The sequence below is a fragment of the Suncus etruscus genome, chromosome 20 (genome assembly GCF_024139225.1).
Source record: "Suncus etruscus isolate mSunEtr1 chromosome 20, mSunEtr1.pri.cur, whole genome shotgun sequence".
NCBI classification, from domain to species: Eukaryota; Metazoa; Chordata; class Mammalia; order Eulipotyphla; family Soricidae; genus Suncus; species Suncus etruscus.
In genome coordinates this window covers 30,648,187-30,672,645 of record NC_064867.1, presented here as the reverse complement: position 1 = coordinate 30,672,645, position 24,459 = coordinate 30,648,187, and the positions used below count along the sequence as shown (strand labels likewise).

The 24,459-nt window shown below is 52.0% G+C and overlaps 1 protein-coding gene across 1 annotated transcript in view; it reads right to left on the bottom strand.

Moving 5' to 3' along the window:
- Window positions 1-2,845: 2,845 nt before the first annotated feature.
- FBLN2 (fibulin 2) overlaps window positions 2,846-24,459 on the bottom strand; it is a 36,314-nt gene continuing 14,700 nt past the window's right edge. The window contains exons 4-17 of the mRNA XM_049766099.1: window positions 22,860-23,037; window positions 20,320-20,529; window positions 19,464-19,574; window positions 18,965-19,066; window positions 17,210-17,350; window positions 13,626-13,760; window positions 12,093-12,230; window positions 9,860-10,003; window positions 9,617-9,745; window positions 9,041-9,166; window positions 7,845-7,961; window positions 7,145-7,273; window positions 5,315-5,438; window positions 2,846-3,314 (exon numbers count right to left, since the gene is read on the bottom strand). Of these exons, the coding sequence (XP_049622056.1) occupies window positions 2,960-3,314; window positions 5,315-5,438; window positions 7,145-7,273; window positions 7,845-7,961; window positions 9,041-9,166; window positions 9,617-9,745; window positions 9,860-10,003; window positions 12,093-12,230; window positions 13,626-13,760; window positions 17,210-17,350; window positions 18,965-19,066; window positions 19,464-19,574; window positions 20,320-20,529; window positions 22,860-23,037 (2,139 nt within the window). The 3' untranslated portion in view covers window positions 2,846-2,959. The remainder of the gene's footprint in view (window positions 3,315-5,314; window positions 5,439-7,144; window positions 7,274-7,844; window positions 7,962-9,040; window positions 9,167-9,616; window positions 9,746-9,859; window positions 10,004-12,092; window positions 12,231-13,625; window positions 13,761-17,209; window positions 17,351-18,964; window positions 19,067-19,463; window positions 19,575-20,319; window positions 20,530-22,859; window positions 23,038-24,459) is intronic.

Genomic DNA, 24,459 nt, shown 5'->3' with positions numbered 1-24,459 from the left:
GCTTTTTAAACAGTGACATCTGTCTCCAGTCACCGTCTAGCTCTCTCCTGAGCTCTTTAGTGAATCCACACAGCTGAGAAGGGTCCAGGGACCTCTGATTCGTCAACTGAGCAGGAAGGGTGGTCCTGGGAGCCCCCAAACTTGTGCACTATCTCTTCAAACTACCATATTTTTCTGTGTATATGATGACTGGGAGTTAAAGACAAACCATACTTTTCCTGTTAAAATGTGGGTTTGAGCACTAGAAAGCTGCATACCAGTGATGATACTCAGCAGCTGGATGGGATGCAGTGCTCGGTAATTCAGCTCTGTGTGCCCTGAATGATGAATCAGGACAAGCAGAGGACTGAGTGATGATGCCTGGCAGCTGGATGGGATGCTGAGGTAAGAAGGGGCCGGATCATTCGTCCCTGAAGCTGAAAAAAGTTTCAGCATGCCGTATACCAGTGTAAAAGATGATCCCCAACTTTTAAGAAGTTTTTCATGGGTTAAAAAGTCATTTGATATGCTGGAAAATACAGTAGGTTTGCCAAAGCCTGGAGAACCAAGAATTTACTAGAACCTCTGAAACTCGGACTTCCCTTGAGAGGGGGAGTGTCTCTGGGCTCTCGCAGCTGGAGGCCAAGTAAGCATCAGGGAGGTAACTCCTGGCTAGCTCTATTGGCTCTATGTGGGCTGGGGGCTCTATGTGGAGGGGATATTCTGTAGGTGTTCCCACTCTCTGATGTAAAAAAGGAGCAGTGCTCTGTCCTTGTGCATGAGCTAAGCAGAGGCCAGGCAGTGGACATCCCAGCTGTCAACCTGGTCAGGTGGCCCCAAGTTACTTCCTGAAAAGAAGTCGCTTCCTACAATAGCCAGGCTCTGGAAGCAACCAAGATGCCCTTCAACAGAGGAATGGCTAAAGAAACTATGGTACATATACACAATGGAATATTATGCAGCCATCAGGGAGATGAAGTCATGTAATTTTCCTATATATGGATGTACATGGAATCTATTATGTTTAGTGAAATAAGTCAGAGGGAGAAAGACACAGAATTGTCTCACTTATCTAAGGGTTTTAAGAAAAAAATAAAAGACATTTTTGTAATAATGATCAGAGATGAGGGCTGGAAGGACCAGCTCATGATATGAAGCTGACCATAGAGTAGTGAGTGCAGTTAGAGAAATAACTAAGCTAACAACTACCATGACAATGTTAATGAGACACGACATGTTAATGAGTGAGAGAAGTAGAATGCCTGACTTGCATACAGGCAGGGAGATGGGGGGGGGCATTAGTGATGGAAGGTTGCAATGGTGAAGGGGGTTGTTCTTTTTGAGGGGCACACCCATTTAACACTCAGGGGTTACTTCTGGCTATGCACTCAGAAATCGCTCCTGGCTTGGGGGGACCATAGGGGACACCGGGGGAATCAAACTGCGGTTCGTCCTAGGTTAGTGCTTGCAAGGCTTACCTCTAGTTTACCTCTAGCACCACCGCTCTGGCTCCAAGGGGCTGTTCTTTTTATGACTGAAACCCAACTACAATCATGTTTGTAATCCCTTGCTTAAATAAAGATATTTAAAAAAAAAAGAAGTCACTTCTTTCTCCCTCCCTGCTGGGTGCTCAGAGATGCAATGAAGCCCAGCTTACTGAAAAGCAGATAAAAAGAAGAGGTAGGCACAGCTGATCCAGGGACAGGGGACTGAGCCTTGGCCACCTGGTGTCAGGGAGAGGGCATGAGGGTGGCCGGGGGACCAGACTAACAGCCATCAGCTCGCACCTTTGGTTAGGAAGTTTGGATTCATCCCATATGTCAATATGAGATCAAGACATCATTGGGAATATGCCCCAGTGTCATATGCTCCTTTGGTCCTGGGAGTCCAGGCTCCCAGAGGACAGTGTGGTTGGGGCTGTGTGGCACCAATCCAGCCCAGCCCAATTCGGCAATACCCCCAGTTTGTCACCATCCTGAGTTCCATTTCTTTCCAACTCTGACAAATTCAAATTGGGGCCACGAGCTGTTGCTTCCCCTCACCAGCAGGGGCGCTACTGCTGTCAGTTTGCTTTCACTGTAGGTTGACCACCAGCTGCCATATTTGAGACCTTTAGACTCAGAGGGAAATGGATCCTATGGATTCTATGGAACCTATGGATCCTATGGGAAGGCACACGAGTGGGCACCATGCTGGCATTCACAGTGCCTGGCACAACTCCCCTCCTCAGCCTCAGTTTCCCTCCTCTACCCCCGTCTCAAAGCCTAAGAACCCTGATGGTGGGGAAGATGAGGGCACAGGAGAAGGAGCAGACACAGAGGAGTAGAGAGTCCCCCAAAGCTACACTGGGATCCTTTCACCCCACAAGGATTCCTGGTTAGGGTAAGCCCTGCAATAAAGCACTCAAGGAACGAGCAAATCCAGACTTCAGTTACAAGGGGTGGGGAAGTCCTGCCATATATCCAGGCACCAAACACAAACAATTCACTTTTTATTTTTGAACTTTACAACCCGTTTGTACTATTTGGGTATTTTTCACAATGTATGAATACTACTTTTATGACAATAAAAAAAAAATCACTTGAAGTGACTTTTTTTTTTTTAAGTAAATAATCACAGTGGAACATGAAGTGAAATAGAAACATTAGGGACAGATCATCCAGTTGAGTTCCAAAGCCCCAACATGGTCTCTGTTTTGGCCTTAGGTCCAAAACTCCAGATTGGGAGGCACTGGCTATGACTTTGGGGTGTCCTCCAGGCTGCCTGAGGTTATGCCCCTCCCGGAAGTGGGTGAGTGAAATTAAGTTAATTTATAGGGGTGGGGAGAGGAAGAAGGTCAAAAAAAGCTCCACCATATTGTTGGAGCCCAACAATGTGGTGTCCAGCAACCCCCTCAAAGGGGTAAGCTGGGGACGGGGTGCAGACAGGGTGGATGGGGGTAGGCACAGGGTTCCTGCCGGAAGCTTCCCCGAAGGTCTCACTAGATAAAGGTAGTAAAGAAGATGTACATTTTGGCCAGGAAGGTGGTGACAGAGCCCTGGCGCCAAAGTTTCATCTCTACATCCAGGGCGAAGTCCCGGGGCTGTTGCACGGAGCGTTGCAGGTAAACCACGCCAGTGTAGGTGTTGAGGCGCCTGGTGCCAAAGTAGCCTTCCTCATTGCCCTTGGTGATGGTGAGGACGATGGTGTCCCCCGCGTAAATGGGCACAGGGCTGATGCGGAAGATCTGCGCAGGCACCAGGAGGCCCGTCTGGAAGTTGAGATGGTACAAGGTGATGTGGGCGGGCGAGTTCTGGCACTCGGTGAAGTCATGGCAGGTGGTCCGTTCACATTTCCTGCAGGGGCAGATGGTAGTAAGCAGGGAAGGGGTGGAGGGCTGCAGTCATAGTATGATCATTTAGTCTACAAAGCAGTCTCAGCCATAGGCTGGGGATGGGGGGACAAATAGTTTCTGAAAGTGGTCTCTCCCTGGGCTGATTCCTTTGACTGTTGGGTGTTTGGGGGGAAGGTGGGGGAAGTTTCTGAATATGTTCAGCACAGCTGAGACTCTGGTGCCATCCCTGGCACTGCGTGGCCATGTGCCCAGCACCATCTAAAGTGGCCCTAGGTATGTCTCCCCCAAAACAGCAGATGGACTGGATGGAGCACAGCCAGCCTGACTCTGGGATGTGTCTGCCTCAGGGCCAAGAACGCTTTGTACATCCTTGTGGGACTATTTCTCTAAGCACGTACTGTTTTTGCAATTCAAGTTATAAAGTTAAAGTGGGAAACAAGTTTATAGAAAACCCAAAGTTCTTTAAAAGAAAAGTGTTAGTAAGAAAAGGCCAGGCCAGACTGCAAGATGCCAAGAGGCACCACAGAGTGTGGCCTCTTCCCTGGAACCCTTCACAGTGCTGGTCTGCTAGTGAAATTGACATTTGTGCAGTTAGAGAAATTGAAAAATTGGGCATTTTCTCTTTTTATTTATTTATTTGTTTTGTTTTTTTCAGACCACACCCATTTTGATGCTCAGGGTTACTCCTGGCTAAGCGCTCAGAAACTGCCCCTGGCTTGGGGGACCATATGGGACGCCGGGGGATCGAACCACGGTCCTTCCTTGGCTAGCGCTTGCAAGGCAGACACCTTACCTCTAGCACCACCTCGCCGGCCCCGGACATTTTCTCAGTGATTGTATTGGGGGAACTATAATCTCAGAAGCCCCTGGGACACTCCCAGGACAGTCACTGCCCAGAACACAGGAGTGAGAAGTAGGTCCAGCCCAAGAAAACTGGGCCAGTCCAGACTCCATGATGGCGCTTATGTGTTAGTTTGTTGTTGTATATGACAACATTTCCATAAGATTATTCTTTGCCTGTTGTCCCACCTTGACCTTCAGGTGGGGGCGCTGCTGAGAGCCGAATAAATAGTTTGGGAGCGAGGTGTTCAGGGTCTTTTGGCAGTTTGCTAGCTGGCTCCAGGTGTTTCTTGGAGCTGGTAGTAGGCTGACAAAGGACTCTCTGGACCCAACCCTTTTACCCCTTTACCCTCCTGTCTGTGTGGATTATTTGGTGCAGATAAATATTACCAAGATCTCCCCCCAAAAGGGGACAAAGGGGATGGGAATCAATTTCTCATTCTGGGAGCTCTTTGAGGATACAGAAATAACCAACAACCTTCTGCGTCTAAGGCAAATGCCCTACTGCTGTGCTATCTCTCTGGCCCCCCAGAGTTAACATTTTATCTTTTTTTGTTTTGTTTTGTTTTGTTTTGTTTTGTTTTGGGTTACACCCAGCAGTGCTCAGGGGCTAATCCTGGCTCTAAGATCAGAAATTGCTCCTGGCAGGTTCGGGGGACCAGATGGGATGCCGAGATTCAAACCACCGTTGGTCCTGGGTTGGCTGCTTGCAAGGCAAATACCCTACTGCTGTGCTATCTCTCCAGCCCCTAGAAGCATGTTTTGGGGTGTACATGACAGTGTGTCTATGAGTGTCTAAGTGGGAAAGTGTGTGTATATCAGTGTTACAGGGTACGTATGTGTGTCTGAATGTGTAAATGGAAGTGTGAGTGGGTGAATGTGTGTTAGCGTGTGTGTATGACTGTATATAAGTGTGTGAGAGCATGTAGAATGTGTGTGACCATTTTTAAGTGTGTGAGAGTACATATAACTGTATGATTTAAATATAAGTGTGTGATGGCATGTGTGAGTAGGAGAGAGCATCTATGTGTGAATGAGAGAGAAACAGGCGAGACAGAGTTTCACCCAGCATCTGTTTCTGGGTTCAGCTGGCCACCAAGTCACAGCTAGCTCAGGGCCCATCATGCTTTTCGGGACCTCCCAGCTGGGCCTGGTACTCACGTTTCTGAGACGCGCACGTAGTTGCGTGGACAGCTGAAGCTCAGACAGCGGAAACTGCCCTGGATGTTGTGGCAGGACTCAGTCTCGGAGCAATTATGGGTTCCCAGGGCACACTCATCCAGGTCTGGGAGAAGAGAAGAGGGAGATGGAGATGGGGAACCCCACAGCGTAGGACAATCAGGCCCACCACACTTGCCCACTCTAGGGGCCTGGAGCCCCGGGATCTCTCTTTCTGAGAGTTCACAGGCCTTGTGTTCTTGAACCCTGAGCTGGTAGTGCTGATGCAGGACCAGTGCTCAGGGCTGAAGGATCAGCAAGGACCTCTCCAAGCTCAGGGGTGCTGGGGCTGGGCCTCCTTAGGCCCCCTGACCCTGCATCCGTTCCAGTAGTGCTCAGGTCGAATGCCCAGGGCGAGGGCAAAGTAACTGCAGCCTCTGACAGAAAAGCTCCAGCTATAAACTTCTGCTTGTGGAAGGAGCCTCAGAGCAAAGCCAGAGGGGACAAAGGGGGGAAGCTGGTGATGGCCTGGCCTCCCTCAGGGACATGCATTGTTACTGCTGTACATGCCAAGCTGCTATAAGGAGCCTCAAATACCAGGACTAAGAGCTGTGTGGGCTGGGCCACTTTCACGGGCACCCTGCACTCTGCCCTGCTCCCCAGGTCCTTTTATTTGGGTGTCAGAACCACACACCCCATGGTTCTTGGAGATACTCTCTGCTCTCAACTCTGGAGTCTCTCCTGGGCTGCTCAAAGGACCAGGCAGTGTCAGAGCTAGAAGACACCTGTCTTCAAAGCCTGAACTCAGCCCGTTGAGCTCTCTCCCTCCCATGTTCTCTTCCACAGCAATAAAAAGAGAAATAAAACCTCAGCCTGACCCCCGCTAGCTCCATTCTGGGGCCCCTTGCAGGCAATGATCAGCAGCTGCGATAGCTTTGGCTGGCCTGCCTGTTTCCTTTGGAGCACCAGTTCTGAGCCCCATGTCCCCCAAGGTGGGGGTGCTTTCTTCATGGCCAAAACCTGCACTCAGAGGCCTGGAGTTTGGGCTGTTCTGGTGACTCAGCTAAGAGGGCAGTGGGCTGGACTCAGCAGTGCCCAATGGGCACCCAAGTGGACTCAAGACTCCCCGACCTGTCCTGAGAACTGACCAGGTACAGAGGATGAACTCAGCAACGTGCCTGCAGCTTAGAAGGAAGAACAGGTGCCTCAGAATCAGAGAGAAATGGGTCCCCTTGACTGCAATTCAGAAAGTGCCCCAGTGTCATCTGACATCTCAGTGACTTCCTGTGGTACCCATGTCCATCTGATGTCCTGCGTGGGTGGCCTTTGTGTAGCTCTGACTGGGCGCATCTGTGGGGCTGGACAAATCTCTCAGGAGCCTGTGCCTGGATGCCACAGACTTGGGAAGCTATGATGGGACCCCCCTAAGGCTGCTCTTTCCAGGGGCTTTCCTAGACACATTTCTTACCTTTTAGGACTCTAAACCGCATGCAGACATCCTGATTTGATCCTGGACACTGCATATGGGTCCCCTGAGCACAGAGCCAGGAATAGTCCTTGAGCAATACCACAAGTGGGCCCTCTCCCACCACCTCCAGACAAAAGAAATTAGAACCTTCCCAGGTTCTGGGCCCAGAGTGAAGAAGTCTAAGCTTGGGAGATTCCAAGCTGCTCATCCCAGACTTAGATCCCAGTTCATACGACCACACACAGCAACTGCTAAAAAGTCTCAGAAAATTCCAATGTAGTCCTAGCATGCTACCCCACTAGAGTTTACATGGCTGACCCACAGGGGTCAGAGCCTGCCCAATGGGGCAGAGAGCCTGAGCTTACCTTTGCAGGTCCTCCCGTTGGCCATCATGGTGTAGCCCTGTTCGGGGCATGCGCACTGGTAGCTCCCTGGCACGTTGACACAGCGGAAGGCACAGAGGATGCCAGCACCTTGGGCGCACTCGTCAATGTCTGGAGAGAGTTGGGGGGTGAAAAAAAGAGAGGGAAAGATGGGGAGGGACATATTAGAGGGAGGAAAAGAGAAGAGAGAATTGGAGAGAGAGAGATAGAGGAGAGAAAGAGGAATGAGCAGGAGAGAAGGGATAGAGGAGGGAGACAGAGGAGAGAAACAGAGAGGGAGAGAAAGAGAGAGAAAAGAGAGTTAAATCTTATGAGCCCTGGCACCCACATTGTCCAATCACTGACCTTCATCCTGTCCCTGTCCCAGTCCCAGCCCTGGGACCAAGGGGCCCATTCTACACATGAGAGCTTCCCAAAGCTACATGGCTGCTACTAGACTCTCATTCAAGTGCTCAGGATCCAGGACTGCTCTACAAAGGCTGCTCTCAACTGAGGCAGGCGAAATGCCACCTCCCCACAAGTGGGACCTTTCCCCCGCTCCCATCTGCAGCAGAAGAACCTCATTCCAAGCTGGGAACCATTTATTCCTCCCAACCCACGGCCCAGAAATGCCAGGACTGGATCCAAAGTTGGATCTGATGCTCATGAAGTCCCTCGCTCCAGGTGGTTCCACCGGGCACACCTGTGCAGGAATGCCCATCCTCAGCCAGCTGGTAGCCCTGGCGGCAGTAGCACTGGTAGGAGCCGTAGATGTTGGCACATTCCTGGCTGCAGCGATTACTCTCACACTCATTCACATCTGTGGGTACAGGAGTTCAGTTATGATGGCACCCCAGATCTGAGGACTCCTGTCCAACCAGAACTGGATCTTGGCAAACCACTAATTCCAGCCTCCCGTGCCAATGGGGAGTCCCAGAAAAGGGTCAAGGCCTTTCAGGGAAGGTGATACAATCTGGTTTGCTGCCTGGAGGAGATGGCCAGATGTTGGCCCACTGAGGGGCCACAGTCCTTGGTGCAGATGGCCTAAAGAGTTATCAATAGTGCTAGTATGGATCTCTTCCCAGAGTGGCGATCTTCCTGCTTTGGCCCCTGGCAGAAGCACTGCCTGGGAGGCAGAGGGAAGTATGGAGAAATGGCCGGTATAAGAGTACTGAGGGGTGTGAGGAAAGGAGGGGCTTGAGGCTATGATGGAGCATCCCCTGGACTCTGGAATCCTGGAAGCTGGCCACATACCAGGCCATGCTGGACCTGGACACAAAGCCATGACCAGGTGAACCACACCCCCTACTCTGGGGGTGCACATGAACAGGTGTGGGAGGTGTGAGGAGGATGGGAAGTCATGAGTGAAATAAGCAGCATGACCAAGATGGCCAGAGCTGTGGCAGTGAACAGAAACTGACCATAGGGAATGTATCCAGAGGGCAGCAGGCAGAGCCTCAGGGACATCAGGGGAAGTAGGGCTAGACAGGAGGTGGGCTCTGGGTTGAGCCCCTCAAAAAGCAGTGAGGGAGGGCCAGCATGATAGGGCAGTGGTAGGGCGTTTGCCTTGCACATGGCTGATCCAGGACGAACTTGGGTTTGATCCCCAGTGTCCCATAGGGTTCCCCAAACCAGGAGTGATTTCTGAGCGCATAGTCAGGAGTAACCCCTGAGCGTGACTGGGTGTGACCCAAAAATCAACAAAGAAAAAAGAAGCAGTGAGGAGGACAACAGTGTCTTCTATTATCCATCCCTGCAGGTAAGGATGGCAGGAATGGGGTGGGAAGGAAGGGACACCGATGTGAGAAAGGGGCTGAATGATGGAGGAAGTGGGGGCAAAGTAGCATGGTCAGAGTGTGGGGTCTAGCAGGACCCCATGGTCCAGGGGCTCGTTAGTACCTTCACAGTGTTTGCCATCTTCGGCCAGCAGGAAGCCAGTGGCACAGGAACAGCGGTAAGAACCCACGGTATTCTCACATGTGTGCTGGCAGAGACGGCCCGGCGACGTCCAACACTCATTAATATCTGGTCGGAACAACTCAGGGTTACAGGGCTACAGGGGTCGCTCCCTCCACCCTCTCCAGTGCATCAAATAGGGGAACTTCACTGTGCAGGGGAAATGGGTGGGGGTACAGGAATCCAGAGGGAGAGAAGAGACAAGAAGGGAGCAGAGGAGCAAGGAAACTGAAAGAAACTGGAAGCATGGGGAGAGTAGAAGGGATAGACAGACGGCAGGACAGGGAGCATGTCCAGCTAGCCAGGATAGCATGAGGCAGTAAAGGCCATTGAGGGCCTCCAAAGCACAGATCCAGCAGGTGGATCTCTTGGAAGTGGCCTCCAAAGCACAGATCCAGCTGTTGGATCTCTTGGAAGAGGGATGGTTTGAGGCAGAGCACTAGGGACATGTGGGCAAGGACAGACAGGGTCAGGGAGGGACAGGATAGCAGGGGCTTCTCACCATCTACTCCCACCTACCAATGCAGCTGCGGCCAAAGGCGTCCCGTTGGAAGCCGGGCTTGCAGTCACAGCGGTAGGAGCCCGGGAGGTTGTTGCAGAGTTGAGAATCGCCACACTGGTGCACCCCTGTCTCACACTCGTTCACATCTGGGGGAGTGAGAGAGGTGAACAGGGCTCCGGCCCCAGCACCGCCCACCCATGGTTCGGCCCACCTCAAGCATCATCCACATGTGGCCCCACCCATTATAGATTGGTACTTACCCACACATGTGTCCCCATCCTGGTTAACATGGTACCCCCGTGTGCAGAGCAGTGGGTTCTTCTGGCATGTGTAGGAGCCCACTGTATTCACACAGCTGGAGCCAGGCCTGCAGGGCTCTGTCAGCGATGTGCACTCATTGATGTCTGCAGAGGGGTAGAGGGACATGAGGGGGAGTGGGCCCAGTGTCCCCAGATCCTATTCTTGGGGGTCACAGGGCCACACTGGCTGGTCACCAGGCCTGCTCAGGGCTGTGGGGTCGGCTTGTTCCATCACCCAAAGGTCACAGCCACAGCCACTGCCTGGCACCTGTATCCTTCACAAACACAACCTCCAGGGCACAGCTTTCTTGGGGTGAGGGCTGGGTTCAGGTATATGCATTAAATCCCAATTAGCCATAGTGCTGTTTACATTACCCCCTAATATCAATTATTATAGCTGACTCCCTCACTTCCTCCAGTCCCTCCAGATCCCCTCCTGACCATTCTAGCTAGAGGACTCTCATTTTGGGGAGGCCCTTGCCAACCACTCCTAGCAAAACTCAGCCGCTGAGCCAGGACAGGTCAATTCTGGGCTCAGTGAAGTTTAGGAGGCAGCAAGGTTGTAGCAATAAAATGGTGCTGGGGTGGGGGCAAAGGTACTGGATCAAATCTAACATGGCGGTGGGATTGGTGCTAGGACATTCTATGCCTAAAAACCAACAATCAATAACTTAGTAAATCACTGTTCTTTAATTAAATAAAAAGATATTTTGAGGGGCCGGAGCAGTAGCGTGGAGCGAGAAGGCATCTGCCTTCCCAGCGCTAGCCTAAGATGGGCCGCAGTTTGATCCCCTGACTTCCCATATGGTACCCCAAGCCAGGATCGATTTCTGAGTGCAGATCCAGGAGTAACCTCTGAGCGTCACCGGGTGTGGCCCAAAAAAAGCAAACAAACAAAAAATGGTGGGTCTTCAGGGTGTGGGATATGGCTCGGAGAGCAGAGGACATTCACAAGGCCCAGCTGGAGTGCCCAAGGCCCACCACATCTCCAATCACTCTCAACCCTGTGCATTGAGAACCTGTACTTGGGAACAGTTGGAGTCTTTGGGTAGTGCATCAGGATGAGTTCCAGCCCCCCAACAGGCCATGGGTACCACCCCAACCTCCCAACCCAAGAGTCTCAAGAAAGTCTCCAGATAAAGTCAAAGCCTGTATCTGTTCCTCCATGCTCTCCTGGAAGGGAGGGCATCAGCCTACAAGATGGCACAGTAAAGAATGGTGTAGGGGTGAAGCTGTGTTCCCAAACACCATTCCCACCCCACTTTGCCATCTCTATGGTCTGCATTTCACCCCAAGACTACAAGCAAGTTCCATCCTGCCTATGGTAAATGCATAAACTCCTTTCTCCCTGTAGGGGGCGCTGCTGTCCTGCCTCTGGGCTGGAAGAGATGACAGCATTGGGGAGGCCGGCCAGGAACTTTCATTCCAGAAGATATGGAAGAGAGGTGGGGAGAAAGCAGGACCTCAGACCCACTGGGGACAGGGGCTGGCATCTGTCAAAGACAGTTCTGAACCTCCAAGGGCAACAGATCTGACTTTCTTTCCAAAGCGAGTATCACAGGCTGTGGCTTTGTGAGATGTGTGCACTTGGGTTGTGTGTTTGTACACCAGGTCTGGATATAAAACATTTATTTGGTTGGGTTTGTTTTTTTTTTTTTAATTTTGGTTGGGGCTGATGCTTGAAGGCTCACTTGTGACTCTGAAGTTGGATCATTCCTCGGGGTGCTCAAGAGATTATATAGAATGCTAGGCATAAAACTTGGTTCTGTTGGGGCCGGAGAGATAGTATGAAGGTAAGGCATTTGCCTTGCATGCAGAAGGATGGTGGTTCAAATCCGGGCATCCCATATGGTCCCCCGAGCCTGCCAGGAGCAATTTCTGAGCGTAAATCCAGGAGTAACCCCTGAGCGCTGCCGGGTGTGACCCCCAAAACAAAACAAAAACAAAAATAAAAAAAAAACAACTTGGGTTTGTCATATGCAAGGCAAGCATCTTATTTGCTGTGCTAGCTCTCTGGCCTCTATGATATATTCTTTACTGCTGACTGAATTTTAAAGATCAGATATAGTCCATCCATCACCCAGAATGAGTCAACCCAGGCAACAGGAATCATCAAGCCTGGACAAGCACACAGGAAGGGAGAGGAGATAGGTCCCTGTGACTTCCTCTGGAGATGTTATGTTCCCCCACTCACCCACACAGTTGCCCTCGGGGTCCAGCAGGAAGCCATCCATGCAGCGCTGGCGTGCCTGGCAGTAGAAGGAGCCCTCCGTGTTCTGGCATTCGAAGCCGGCCTGGCAACTGTGTGTGCCCAATGCACACTCGTCCACGTCTGCCATACAGAGCAGGAGGTCAGGTGGTGGCTAAGATGTCCCCAGTGTGGCCTTGGAAGTTAGGGGCCACAGCTGTATCACCACCTCAGACCCTCAATGACAGCAGTATCATTCCACTTCAATGCTAGCATGCGGAGGGGGAGGGCTTTCGCCAGCCCTTATGTGGGTAAACTGAGTCACAAATCCATGGCTGGATCGAAACCCTGGTGACCTGCTTGTTGATCTTTTCACACTGTACTGCCTAGCAGGCAGAAATGGAGACAAGAGACATGTCCCTAAGGACAAGTGTCCACGTTTCTCAGAGATCAGTACTGGCTACAATAAAGCTCTCAGCTTCTATGAGTGAAGAAACTGGGGGTGAGGCCCCAGACAGCAAGATACGTGTGCGCATGTAATGTTTATGGTTATCAGTGTGTCTAGCAAGCCCCCTAACTGTTCACTGCTTCCGTTGCCTACCCAGGGCAAGACTGTGTCCAGGTGTGTCCCACACCTCTCCTATATCTAAGTGTGTCCATGGCTCAGGTTCAACCCCTGCCTTCTAAGGCAGAGGTGGGGTGTTAATCAACTTTCTGGATGGGTGAGTGTGGGAAGGTTGTCCCTGCGGTCTCAAAAAAGCACCATAAGGCACTTCTACATTTGTTTTGATCTCTGCTCCTGGGCACTCTCTTACTAAACCTAAGTTTAAAAAGTGCTTCCTTTCACTTAGATTTTCTTCCCTTCCCCTTGCCCTCCAGTCTTGCCTTCCATCTCTCAATCCCCTGGGCCCCTGGTCCCAGCTCTTTCTCCACTCATTCCCCCACCACCACCTTCCCAGGGCCAACTCCTTGGAGATCTCTCTGGATCCCACAGAAAGGAATTCTTTTGTGACCTTGGTTTACTTTGGTAATCCAACCCAGTTCATCTGGTCAGAAACTCTGACAAGCTCCCCCCAGTATCCCAAGACACCCAAAACCCTGTCAGCCAGGCTCAAGCTAACCTCCCTCTCCCTCTCCTCATACTAGAACTTTGCTCAAAGGGACAGAAGTGATGCTTCTGAAGGGCTCGCAAGGGAACAAGTCCCAGGTCTGTGATGGACATCTCCTGGGTCCCAGCTATACCATCCTTCCTTGCACAGACCTTGGGGAAGCCCTCTGCCTCCACCACCAAGCTGTGTTGCAATAATAGTTGCAAGAAGGGATAAGTCCAAGCTGGGCAGGGGATAAGGTGGGGAAGGCCATGGATGGAGAGGCTCATGGAAGACCTTTTCCCAAGCAGGGAAGTTAGGGCTGGGCATAGGGTGGTTGGAACAATGGGTCTGGCCTTGCGGGTAGAGGGAGGCCAGATGTAGGCAGAGCCATGGGTGGGTAATGAGAAAATTGGTGAAGAGTGAAGTGGGCAGGGCCTCCCGTCCTTACCTGTGCACTCTCCATCCTGGAGGGAATATCCAGGTTCGCAGGTAAGAGCCTTGAAGCATCGGAAAGAGCCTATGGTATTCACGCAGTGCTCGCCCCGGCTACATGTATGCAGGGCTGTCACACACTCGTTGATGTCTGTGGGAAGAGCAGAGCCGAGAGGCTGCAAGACACCCCTGAAGGCACGCCAGCCTTTCTCTGGATGTGTCCCCCAGGTTGCTGGCACACGGGGGCGTGCGCCTGTCTCTGCATCATTCATTCAACCGAGATTTATGAGCAACTGCCGCCTGCCAGCAGACACGATCTCCCGTTGGAAGGATAGGATAGAAATACTCATTGTCCTGAACATACGTGGAGAGGCCTGGCAGACCCATACACACAATGAATGGGAAATATGGTCATGAGCTGCTGTAACGCAGGCAATGGGGCGACCGAGAGAGTTGAAACCTCGATTCCCTCAGGTGTCAGAAGAGGAGTCACAGAACACACTTAGGAGCATGAAGACATGACAGTTGAAGGAACAAGGCAAGCCAAGGCCTGAGAAAGGGGCAGCTGTGTAAATCCAAGGGTTCATTCCAGGCACACACCCCCTCCAGGGGAGAGAGGGAGACACAGAAGAAGGGAGAATCCTAGTGGATTCCTAGCAGAAGAGCAAGAGGACTGGACTGATTGGTGACGGGGTCCCCTGGCAGCTGGAACAAATGCCACTGGACACAATGGCCTTTGGGGAGGCCAGGTTTGGAAGTCTCATCCGGGTGGAAGAAATGACATGGACAGAAGCAGAGGAAGGTAGACAGGAGAGGGGTACAGGCACCCTGGGACAAGAGGAGGTCAAGATCCTGGGCCCATAGATTGGGATGAATATTGGGATCTCTATGATCATCTTGAGTTTGAGGGTCAAGAAGTAGCTGAGATTTGCCCCCAAATTCAAGGGAGGGTCTGAGTAGAGACATTAATTCAAAGCAGCCAGCACTGAGGTCACCTGGGGGAAAGGACAAAAAGATGGAGGAAAGAAAGTTCCAGATAGTCATGGGTGAGCCAGACCAGGCCAGCTCTGAGGTGGGTGTAAGGGAAGATAGCTTTAGGTCAGAAGTTTTCAAGGTGGAAAGTCTGGCTGACAGGGAGCTGTGCACTCTGAACCCCAAAAGGGCCAATAGAGTGGAATAATCAGGGAATAAAGACCAGCAACTCAAGTCTCTTGGAACCCTCAACCTGCTCTGCAGGATCCAAGTAGAACCAGGTGGGTCCAGTGCAGTCCGTAAGCAGCAGCAGAGCACAGAACTCAGAGCCACCCCATCCTTCACCACTGCAGGGAATACCCCAAAGCCAGGCTTTCCCTCCCATCTCCTAACAGCTCTACCACCTTCAGTCCAGCTCTCAGGGAACCAAATAGCCCTCAACAGGCAAGATACACAGAGAAACGAGGTCTGAGGCAACCCCACATGCACACAGGCCCAATCAGAAGTCCTCTGGACTTGGTCCCATCCACTGCTTCTGTCCTATGACTTACCTCTGCCAACAGGAAGTTCACTACAAGCTGTCTTTATTTAGGCAGCATGTAATGAATCCTCAACCTGACACCCCACACAAGTGGTTCCTTCACACCTCGCCTCCAGAGTGACCTTGCAAGGGGGTACTCTCATGATCTCATATCACAGAAAAGGGGTTTAGAGGGGGCTCAGAAAGGCTCAGAAAAGGGAGAACAGCAATGCTCTGCCTGGAGCCTGGGCAGTCTGGCTGCGGAATCTGGGTCCATCATCTGGGACCAGCCCCCTAGGTCTCAGCAGTCAGTTCACAAAGGTGCCTGCTGCTGAGAAACAAGATGTGGAAGATCCCTCAGGTATGAATGGGACAAAAGTTGGTGATAAAGACAAGAGGAACAATGATACAGAACAATGGAAGGTGCAAGGACACAGAGCAGTGTGCATGGAAGGACAGAAGGAAGCCATGAGAAAGAGTGAGCTCATAAATTCTGCTGAATCGAATGTGCCGGACCTGACTTCCAACTCCCTAGCCACGCTAAAGCTGCAGAAAGCACTGGAGGGGGCCTGCACACCCCGGTGTGGCAAGCAGGCAGGCATCTGGCATGGGGTGCTTGCAGGCACCCCCCTCCCCAACACACACAGAGACAACAACCCCCAGGCAAGAGAGCTGCCGGCCACTCAGAAGCAATTGCGGGACAAGCATGTTGTACCCTCTGCTGCAGATCCAGGGTAAACATGGCGGCAGCAACCACTCAACCCTGCACCAGGGGCCCCAGGGCCCAGAAATGGAGGGTGAGGGAAGGGGTTATGCCCAGCTTGGACATGGTCCCTAAGCACACAGGGGACAGACTGGGCTGCATGCCTGAACACGATATGCTGCCCCTACCCCACCCCACCTGCCTGGCCTTCATCTGTGCTGATCCTTCCCAACTTCTCCAAGACCAAGGTCAAAACCTTTCCTCCAGGACATGCATCCAGGTGCCACAAGTGGGCATGCCTTGTTCCTTGGCCCAGCCTGTAACAGTCCCCACATCTGCACTGGCTCTGTGTTCTGCCACTTTGGAGCTCTCTCCACTCAAAGCCAAAAATGTTTCCTCTGTAAAAGCATCAGAGCCTCCAGCCATGAGAGTGGCAGCTTTGCAACCCACAGAACAAGCCTGGAGCACCTGCCCCAGTCCACATGAGTACCTAGAGACAGGAGGAGGAAGCTAAATGTAGGCTTCCTTCCTGTGTTGGTTGACATTACAGGTAGGACTCAGACTGATATTACAGGTAAGAACCAGCTTGATATTACAGGTGACGTCTTGCCTGGCATAGAGAAGGACACAGCCTGCCGTCACAGGTGAGGAGCCAGACTTTGAGAAGTAACCTCTGCTCAGCATCAATAGAAACTAGCTGGCGAATAGCACCACATCTGTGCAACCCCTATTCCATCTATTCCCATGTCAGTCTCAATCATGAAGTCACATACTTTGGGGCTCTGGGTTATCGCCTGCTGCTAGCCTATCATCTTTCCAAGGGGACCAATGCTCCCTGGGTACAGCAGAGCAAACAAAGAACGGGAGAAGTGAATAAGCTCGTCTCCAGACCCACAAACTATTCAAATCCAGCCACCCTAGCCTAGCGCATTGGCATAGATGTTATTATGGTGAGCATAGTTGCCTTCCAAATCCAGCTGCCCTACCTGGCTTCAAAGTGCCAGCCTCATAGTGGGTCACTCTGAGTTTCTTTTATTTTTTGGTCACACCCGGTGACATTGGGGTCACTCCTGGCTCTGCACTTATAAATTGCTCCTGGCTCAGGGGACCATATGGGATGCCGGGGATCGATCCCAGGTCCATCCTGGGTCAGCTGCATGCAAGGCAAACACCCTAACACTGTGCTATCACTCCGGCCCCCACTTTGAGTTACTAACCCTCAGGCCTGTCCCCAGAGAAAGCAGTTGCTTGGTGCACCAGTGGTAAAGCAGGACAGGACACTGGGACACGGAGCACAGGGGGCTCAGATGCAAAGGGCTCAGACCCTTTAGCATGTGGCCGTCGGTGGCAGGTGTGGCAACAGCAGGCTGAAGGCCGTGGCGGGCACAGGCAGGCGCTGGCTTACCCACACACTTCCTGTGCCTGTTGAGGATAAAGCCCTCGGCACACAGCACTGTGTGGTTGACACAGTAGTAGGATCCCAGGCTGTTCACACAGAACTGGCGCCGGTTGCACTGGTGAGTGCCCATTAGACACTCGTCTCGGTCTGGGCACAGCCGCGGGAGGGAAAACAGAAGGGCCGTTAGAGGGGCCTGGACTGGCACAGGTTGTTGAGACAGAGTGGGGACCCAATGCCGATTCATGGCACTACAGCCTGAGCCTATCACGATCTGGTCTCAGAATTCAAGAGCTGGCACCCACTTCCCAAGGGGACTTGGCCAAATGGTCAAACAGCAGGGCAGACCCAAAAGCCTCTTTCATCTCTATGCCCCGGAGAAGACTGGCCTGCTGGGAAGCCAAGAACCCCCTGCAGAGCACCCCCTAAAGGTCAGATTGACCATCTGTAGAGGCTGGAGCAGACAGGGAGCTTGAGAGCTGGGGTCCTCTGAAATACAGCATGTATGAAGTCTTTAAAGAAGTCTCAAGTCCGGGTCTATTTCTGAAAACTCTGGAGTTTTCCATGGTCAGTAACACATTGGAGGATTTGAAATGGTGAGTGGAATGTCCTTCAGGGGTGGACTGACTATACCCCCAGAATGCCCATCTGCAGGCTGTGGCCTGCAGACACTCAGATTTGGGGGGTTTTGCAGAAAGGACAGTCAAGAAACTCAGGGCCAGGCTTGACAAGAAGGTGCCCCAATCTAGAAGAGAATCCCCCTTCTGGGGAACTAGGGATGGGACTGGAGTCCAAGGGGATCTGTGGGCTGCCTCTAATATCTGGCGTGGCCCCCCACATTACACCCTGATTCCCCTGCCCTGGTCCGTGGACTTACTATGAACTGAGGGGCAGACCCTGGTGGTCTTTGTCGCTATCGAGGGTCTCCTGCTCAGGGCCTTCAAGCTTCTGGGTTTCAAGCTTCTGTCCCATATGGCAGTATTGTCCCCACCACCCCACCAGGTGACATTTCTTGTGCCTGAATCTGTGCAAGAACCGTTTTCAGGCTGCCCTTGATCTGTCTTACCTCCAATACCGGGAGGTTCAGATTCAAAACCTCCTGGGTTGTTCTCAGAATGTCGGGTTCAATATCCCTCACTTCTCAGGGGTAGGGCCCCCACACCTCAAAGACTAGCCTAGACCCTGGGCAGGAAGTCCAGATATAAGGACAAAGTGTGGGGACCCTCCTTGACCTCTCTAAACAGCAGAGGAGGCACAGCTGCCACCAGCACCCCTGCTCCTTCTTGACTGAGCACAGTTGGGGGTTCTGATACCCCAGTCCTGCCCCTCCCACCAAGTACCACTTCTGGGATTTTCAGCTTGATTTTCATTTCTCCAGCCATGGTGGGAATGGGGACAGCCTGGATACATGCCAATGTGGCCACATAAAGTGACCCTCAAGGGCCAATCTGGCCCATGTGTGGTCTGGGTGCAGTGCACCCCCTTGATGAGGACCTTCTAGAAAGACAAATTCTTAGGCACTAGCAGATGAATCCAAATGGAACCTCTGAGGAGTCTAGAGGAACCCAAAATCTGCTGTCTTCCACCCCAGGAGATCGGGAGGTACTGGGGTAACCCCTGTGCATGGTAGTCAGTGACCGTAGTTGAGGCCATTCTCAGGTGTCCCCATCACAGCAGTGGGACCTGTTCCTACAATGACCTGGACTTTTTGCCCCCAGACCTTCTTGCTCCACTGGCCCAGCCCTGCACAGACGCAGTACCCACCTTCACAGGACACGCCATCAGCCATGATGGCGTAGCCGGGGAAGCAGGAACACATGGCCATGCCCCCGACGATGTTGCATACTTGCTTACATGGCCCATTGTCTGCAAGGAAACAGGAATCATAAGTTACTCAGTGGAGGACTTGTGCCCATGCCAGCTAGAACCCCATCTCCAGCCCTTCTTTGCTCACTCACATGAGCATCTGGGCCTCTTAGCATGGAGGGGAGAAAGGAGAATGGAAACAGAGGCAGAGAGAGGAGGAAGAGAAAAAGAAAGAACTCTCTGAGCGTTACTGACATGGCAGCACAATAACAGGGTACCCAAAAGGTGCAGGGTAGAGAGGTATGCTGGGGTCACACATGCTGATGGCACCCCCATGTCACCACTCATCCATCTTTGAAAGGGGAGTCCCAGCAACCCCCAGAACAGAAGGGCCCCCCTTCAAAGGGCAAGCATCACAGACACCAACATAGAGGTCCCACCCACCATCCACCTTTACCTTTGCAGGTGTTGGGCTTCGGCACAGGAAGTGGGACAGTGTTGGGGAGTCCCTGAGGGGGCTCAGACCTCAATGCAGTCTCCTCCATGGCCTTAGATTCCGGGTCTCCCTCTGTGGGCACTGCAGACAGGGAATGGGGCTGTCTCAGGTCTCTATGCTGGGTACTAGATGGGGTCCTTCCTACACCCCTCTCCCTCTGCCCACTTTGCAGGAGGGGGAAAACTGAGGCTCAGGAGCATCAAGGGACCTTGTCACTCAGGCACAGCTGTGACAGGCAACAGGAAGCTAAGCCAGGCTTGGAGTGTTAGATTACTGGGTCCAACCCAACTCAGTCTTCGTTCTTCACCTGAGAGTATGATCTGGTGATTGGATTACTGGATCCCTCAAATTTTTAGGAAAAAGTAATCTTGCATTTCCAGACTTACCACTGAGCTTCCTGTGTCTTAGGAGCTGAAGGCTTACGTGCTGGAATTCCTAAACCCATTTCTCCCTCGTGTGTGTGTGTGTGTGTGTGTGTGTGTGTGTGTGTGTGTGTGTGTGTTTATTTTCTACATCACATTTGCTTCCAGACCCAGATCTCTCCAGTGTTCTGGCTTTGGTACTTGAGGCCTGATTCTAACACAGGAGATTTTTCTAGACTGAAACTAGTAATTATCCCAGGGGCCAGCAAGGCAGGGGCCCTTCCAGGCAGGGTTCTGGCCACCAGGTGTCAGCATGGTCTAGTGCTCCTGGCCTGTGCCAGTTGCTACACTAACCCCTGAGGCAGGTCTGAGCTGGGGCATCACTGTGGTTCTGACACATGGGGGGTTCCGGAAGTCCCTCCCCCCACAGGGAAATGCCATGTGGCTGGACTCACCTGGCTGGCATGTACGGCCGTCCTCCTGGAGAGAGAAGCCGGGGAAGCAGGCACAGCGGTAGGAGCCCACGGTGTTGAGGCAGAGGTGCTGGCAGAGTTCCCCAGGCAGCAGCAGACACTCGTCCTGGTCATCACCGGGAAGGCTGTTGGGCAGCTCTGTCTCTGTGCCCAGACTCAGCGCCTCCCGGCTTGACACGTCTGTCTCTGAAACTGAAGGGGCAGAGAGCTGGGCAGAGAAGAGAATGTGGGGAAAGACGGGGCAGGAGCTGACCTGCCCCCCTCAGTGGCTGAGAGCACACACACACCCTTACAGGGATCTATCAGAGCCTTGTGTGGGCTGGGCCAGGAGCTCAGAGGCAGGAGGGACGGGTGGGAGAAAGGAAAAGCAAGAGGTTGGAGACTGAATAAGTGGGTTGAGATTAGATAATAAGTGAATAAGATAATAAGATATAAGTGAATAAGAATAGATAATAACTGAATAAGTGGGTGGGTAAATGGATGAAAGGAAGGGCAGAGAGATGGGAGTGGATAGGGATGGATGAAAGGGTAGAGAGATGGACAGATGGATGTGTGAGTGAACAGAATGTATATGGATGGGTGAAGGGATGGACTGAGGGACATGTCAGTGAGCAGAGGGCAGATGGATGGTAGGTGAATGGATGAGGAAAAGAAGGATGGATGCATAAGTGGGCAAAGAATGGGCAGAACCCTCGCCCAGTGTGATGTGGGTCAGAGCCAGATTCCAATCTTCATTGTCTGACCTCTATTTTATTATTATTATTATTATTATTATTATTATTATTATTTTATTTTGGGGCCACACGTAGAGGTGCTCAAGGATTACTCCTGGATGCACTCAGAAATCACTCCTGATAGGCACCAGGGACCATATAGGATGCTGAGATTCGAACCAACGTCCGTCCTGGATTGGCTGTGTGCAAGGCAAACACCCTGCCACTGTGCTATCTCTCAGGCCCCTGTCTGACCGCTTATGGCATGGGGTAGGAGCTCTGGTTACACTGCTGAACTGGATTCAGATCCATTGAACTGCCATCCGAGAGAACCCTGGCAGTTAGCAGGGCTCACCCCCGTCAGAGACCCCAGCCCTAACTAACCCCACTGTGTCATCCGGGACATGAACTCTTGCTGTGCATCTGGGCTGTCATGGGTGCAGGGACATGTGGGGAGACAGGTGGGAGAGGCCAGGCTGGGCTGCCTCAAGAATGATAAAACAGGAAGATGACAATGAGAACATGGACCCCCAGGGAGCCCTACTCAGGACAGTGGCAGGAGGTGACACTTAGGAACGTGTTTCAGATAGAAAACTCTGGCTCATAAACCCTAGGTAGAGCCAAGGGGCCTCACTCTGCAAGGGGACCAGAGAAACTTAGGGCTTTGCAGTGAAAATGGGCTGAACATGGGCCCTCAGCTAGCTCCTCTGACCCCGCTGTGAGCACCTCCCCCAAGCCAAGTATACTCCCAGTTCCCACCAGAACATGCCTCTGGGTCAGCAGTGAAGGACACAGTCCTGGCCAGCCCTTGAGAGTAGGCCCATGATCTGGACAGGAAGAGACTCTGACAAGTAAATTCAGTTCCTTCCATCCCTGTTAATAGTCTCCAGGTGAGGGTCCATCCCAACTGCTTTGGCCTAAAGCCCCAAAATAGTGACTTGTCCACTCCCCAGAATTCTGAACAAAGTTTTGTTCCCCAGTGCACCTGGATTGTTCCAGCTGGAAGGAAGGAGGGACAGAGGGAATAATTGAGAGAGGGAGGGAGAGAAGGAGGGATAGTTGGACAGAGAAGGAGAGAGGGATGAAGGAAGGGATGGAGAGTTTGAGGAAAGTTGCAGGGAGAGATGAAGGTATGGAGAGAGAGATGGAGGAGAGATGGAGGAGGGATGAGGAGGATAAAGAGAGAGGGAAGGAGAGCTGGAAAGAGAAGGAGGGAGGGATGAAGAAAGGGATGGAGTGAAGGGTGAAGAGTTTGAGGAAAGTTGTAGGGAAGTCTGGAGGGAGAGATGGAGAGAGGGATGGAGAGTTGGACAGAGAAGGAGAGAGATGAAGGGATGGAGTAAATGGTGAAGAGTGAGGAAAGTAGGGAGGTCTGGAGGGAGAGATGGAGGGACTGATGGAGGAAGGGATGGAGGGGGATGGAGGAGATGGAAGAGGGAGGTTGGAGGGGTGGAGAGGAAAGAGTTAGAGTAAGGAATAGACGAGGGTGTGTAAGAGGATGAAAAGGACAAATGGTAACAGGTAATAGTGGAGAAGCCTGATGAAGGTGAATGGACAAAGGGACAAAAAAAAAAAAAAGGATGGGAGTGGGCAGGGAGAAAAGTCTGTGCCAGGGAACCAAGGAAGGGTGGGTGAGTGGAGGGTGGCAGGCGGAGTGGTGGGTAGCTGAGTGGAGTGGATGGCCAGCAGGAAAATGGCTGCCATCGCTATTTCTGACCCTAGGCAGGGTCAGCTTTCAGCACCCACGGGAGGATCTAGAGAAAGTGCAGGCCAAGGGAAGGGCATGCAGGAAGGCCAGCTAGAACCCACCTCTCTGGGGCACGTCCCTGGGCTCTGGATGGCGGACCTCAGGCACGATGAGTGGCTCCTCGCCCTCACAGCAAGACATCATGACGTAGTTGCAGGGGTAGCCCAGGTTGGGGTTGGACTCACAGGACTGGCCCTCAGCCCGCACACGGAGTCCTAGGCCACAGCAGTCACAGCATTGCTACAGAGAGATGCAGTGTTACAGCCCCAAAAGGCTCTTGGTACCCAATGCTCTCCTTGCTGGCTGCCATAATTGCCAGCTGTGTACTTGGGGACTCAGGCAGGGGCACAGAGGACCTGATAGTTGCTGGTGTGTGTGTGTGGGATCATCCTTCTGTGATTTCTTCTGCTGTCTCTGGGTGTTCCAAAGCCAAATCCCTGTGTCTCCTTTCCCCACCTCTGATCAAAGCAGGGTAAATGCAAGGGGGGTTTATCTAGTTAGCAGTTGATCTATTCATTAACCCCCCATTCTTATTAACCTAAACCAGCTAAAAGACAACATATCCCAGTCCTCCTGATGGAAAGTCACTGGATGAAGTTATCCAATGTATAAACTGGGCTTGGCTGGACTCAGTTTGACTGTATACCATGTCACTGTCCTCTTCCCTCTCTTCTATGGAATGGAGGTGATGGCTGGAGCTCTAGTAAGCCATCTTAGGCCATGAGGTAATGTGAAAACTAAAGCTAAAGATAATCAATCAGGAAAAATAGAAAGCTGTGTTCCTGTAGATACAGTGTAGCTCCACCCTGTGTCCCAGAATAGAATGTTTTGTTTATTCTAGTATAGTAGCCTACAGTAACAGCACCAAGTATTTACTCTTCTCTGCATCTGCCATGACAATGTGTATCTTCCTTTCAACAGTCTATTTTCAGCCTCTTTTTTTTGGTTTGTTTGGTTTGGCTTGAGGGCCACATCCAGAGGTGCTCAGGGGACCCTATTCCTGCTCCAGAGAGACTCCTGGCAGTGCCTTTAGGATTATATTGTGGTAGCAGGGAAAGAAGCAGGCTTTCCCCAAAAAAACAAAATGTATGCCCAGCCCTCCCTCCCTCCCTCCCTCCCTCCCTCCCTCCCTCCTCTCTCTCTCCTCTCTCTTCTCTCTCCTCTCTCTTCCTCTCTCTCTCTCTCATTCTCTCTTTTCCCTATCTCCAACCTTGTGATTGCATGTTGACTTTAGTCAACAGAAGTGAAAGATGCCAGGCTAAAGGCAGAGTCTCAAAAGAGTATTCACATCTCTCCCATTTGGAGCATGAGGGCCCATGTTGGCCAGCAAAGACCCCCCCAGGGTGGCAGCACAGACCACAACATGACAGGCGGCCTTTCCCACAGTAGAAGTCATAACCCTCCTATACCCACTCCCTTCTGTGCTCGAAGTCTCCACCACGTCATGACAAAGGCCCCTCTCACAACTGCCTCTTCAGACAGTCACTGTTCCCTTTATACAGATGGAGATACTGAGGCCAGACTCCAGCATATAGACACAGAGGATTATAAACCTCCCTCTCACCTACATGATACTTGTCCAAGTTATGATCTGGGTTTTTTGGGGGGTTATTTTTTTGGGGGGGGTCATACCCTGCGACACTCAGGGATTACTCCCAGCTC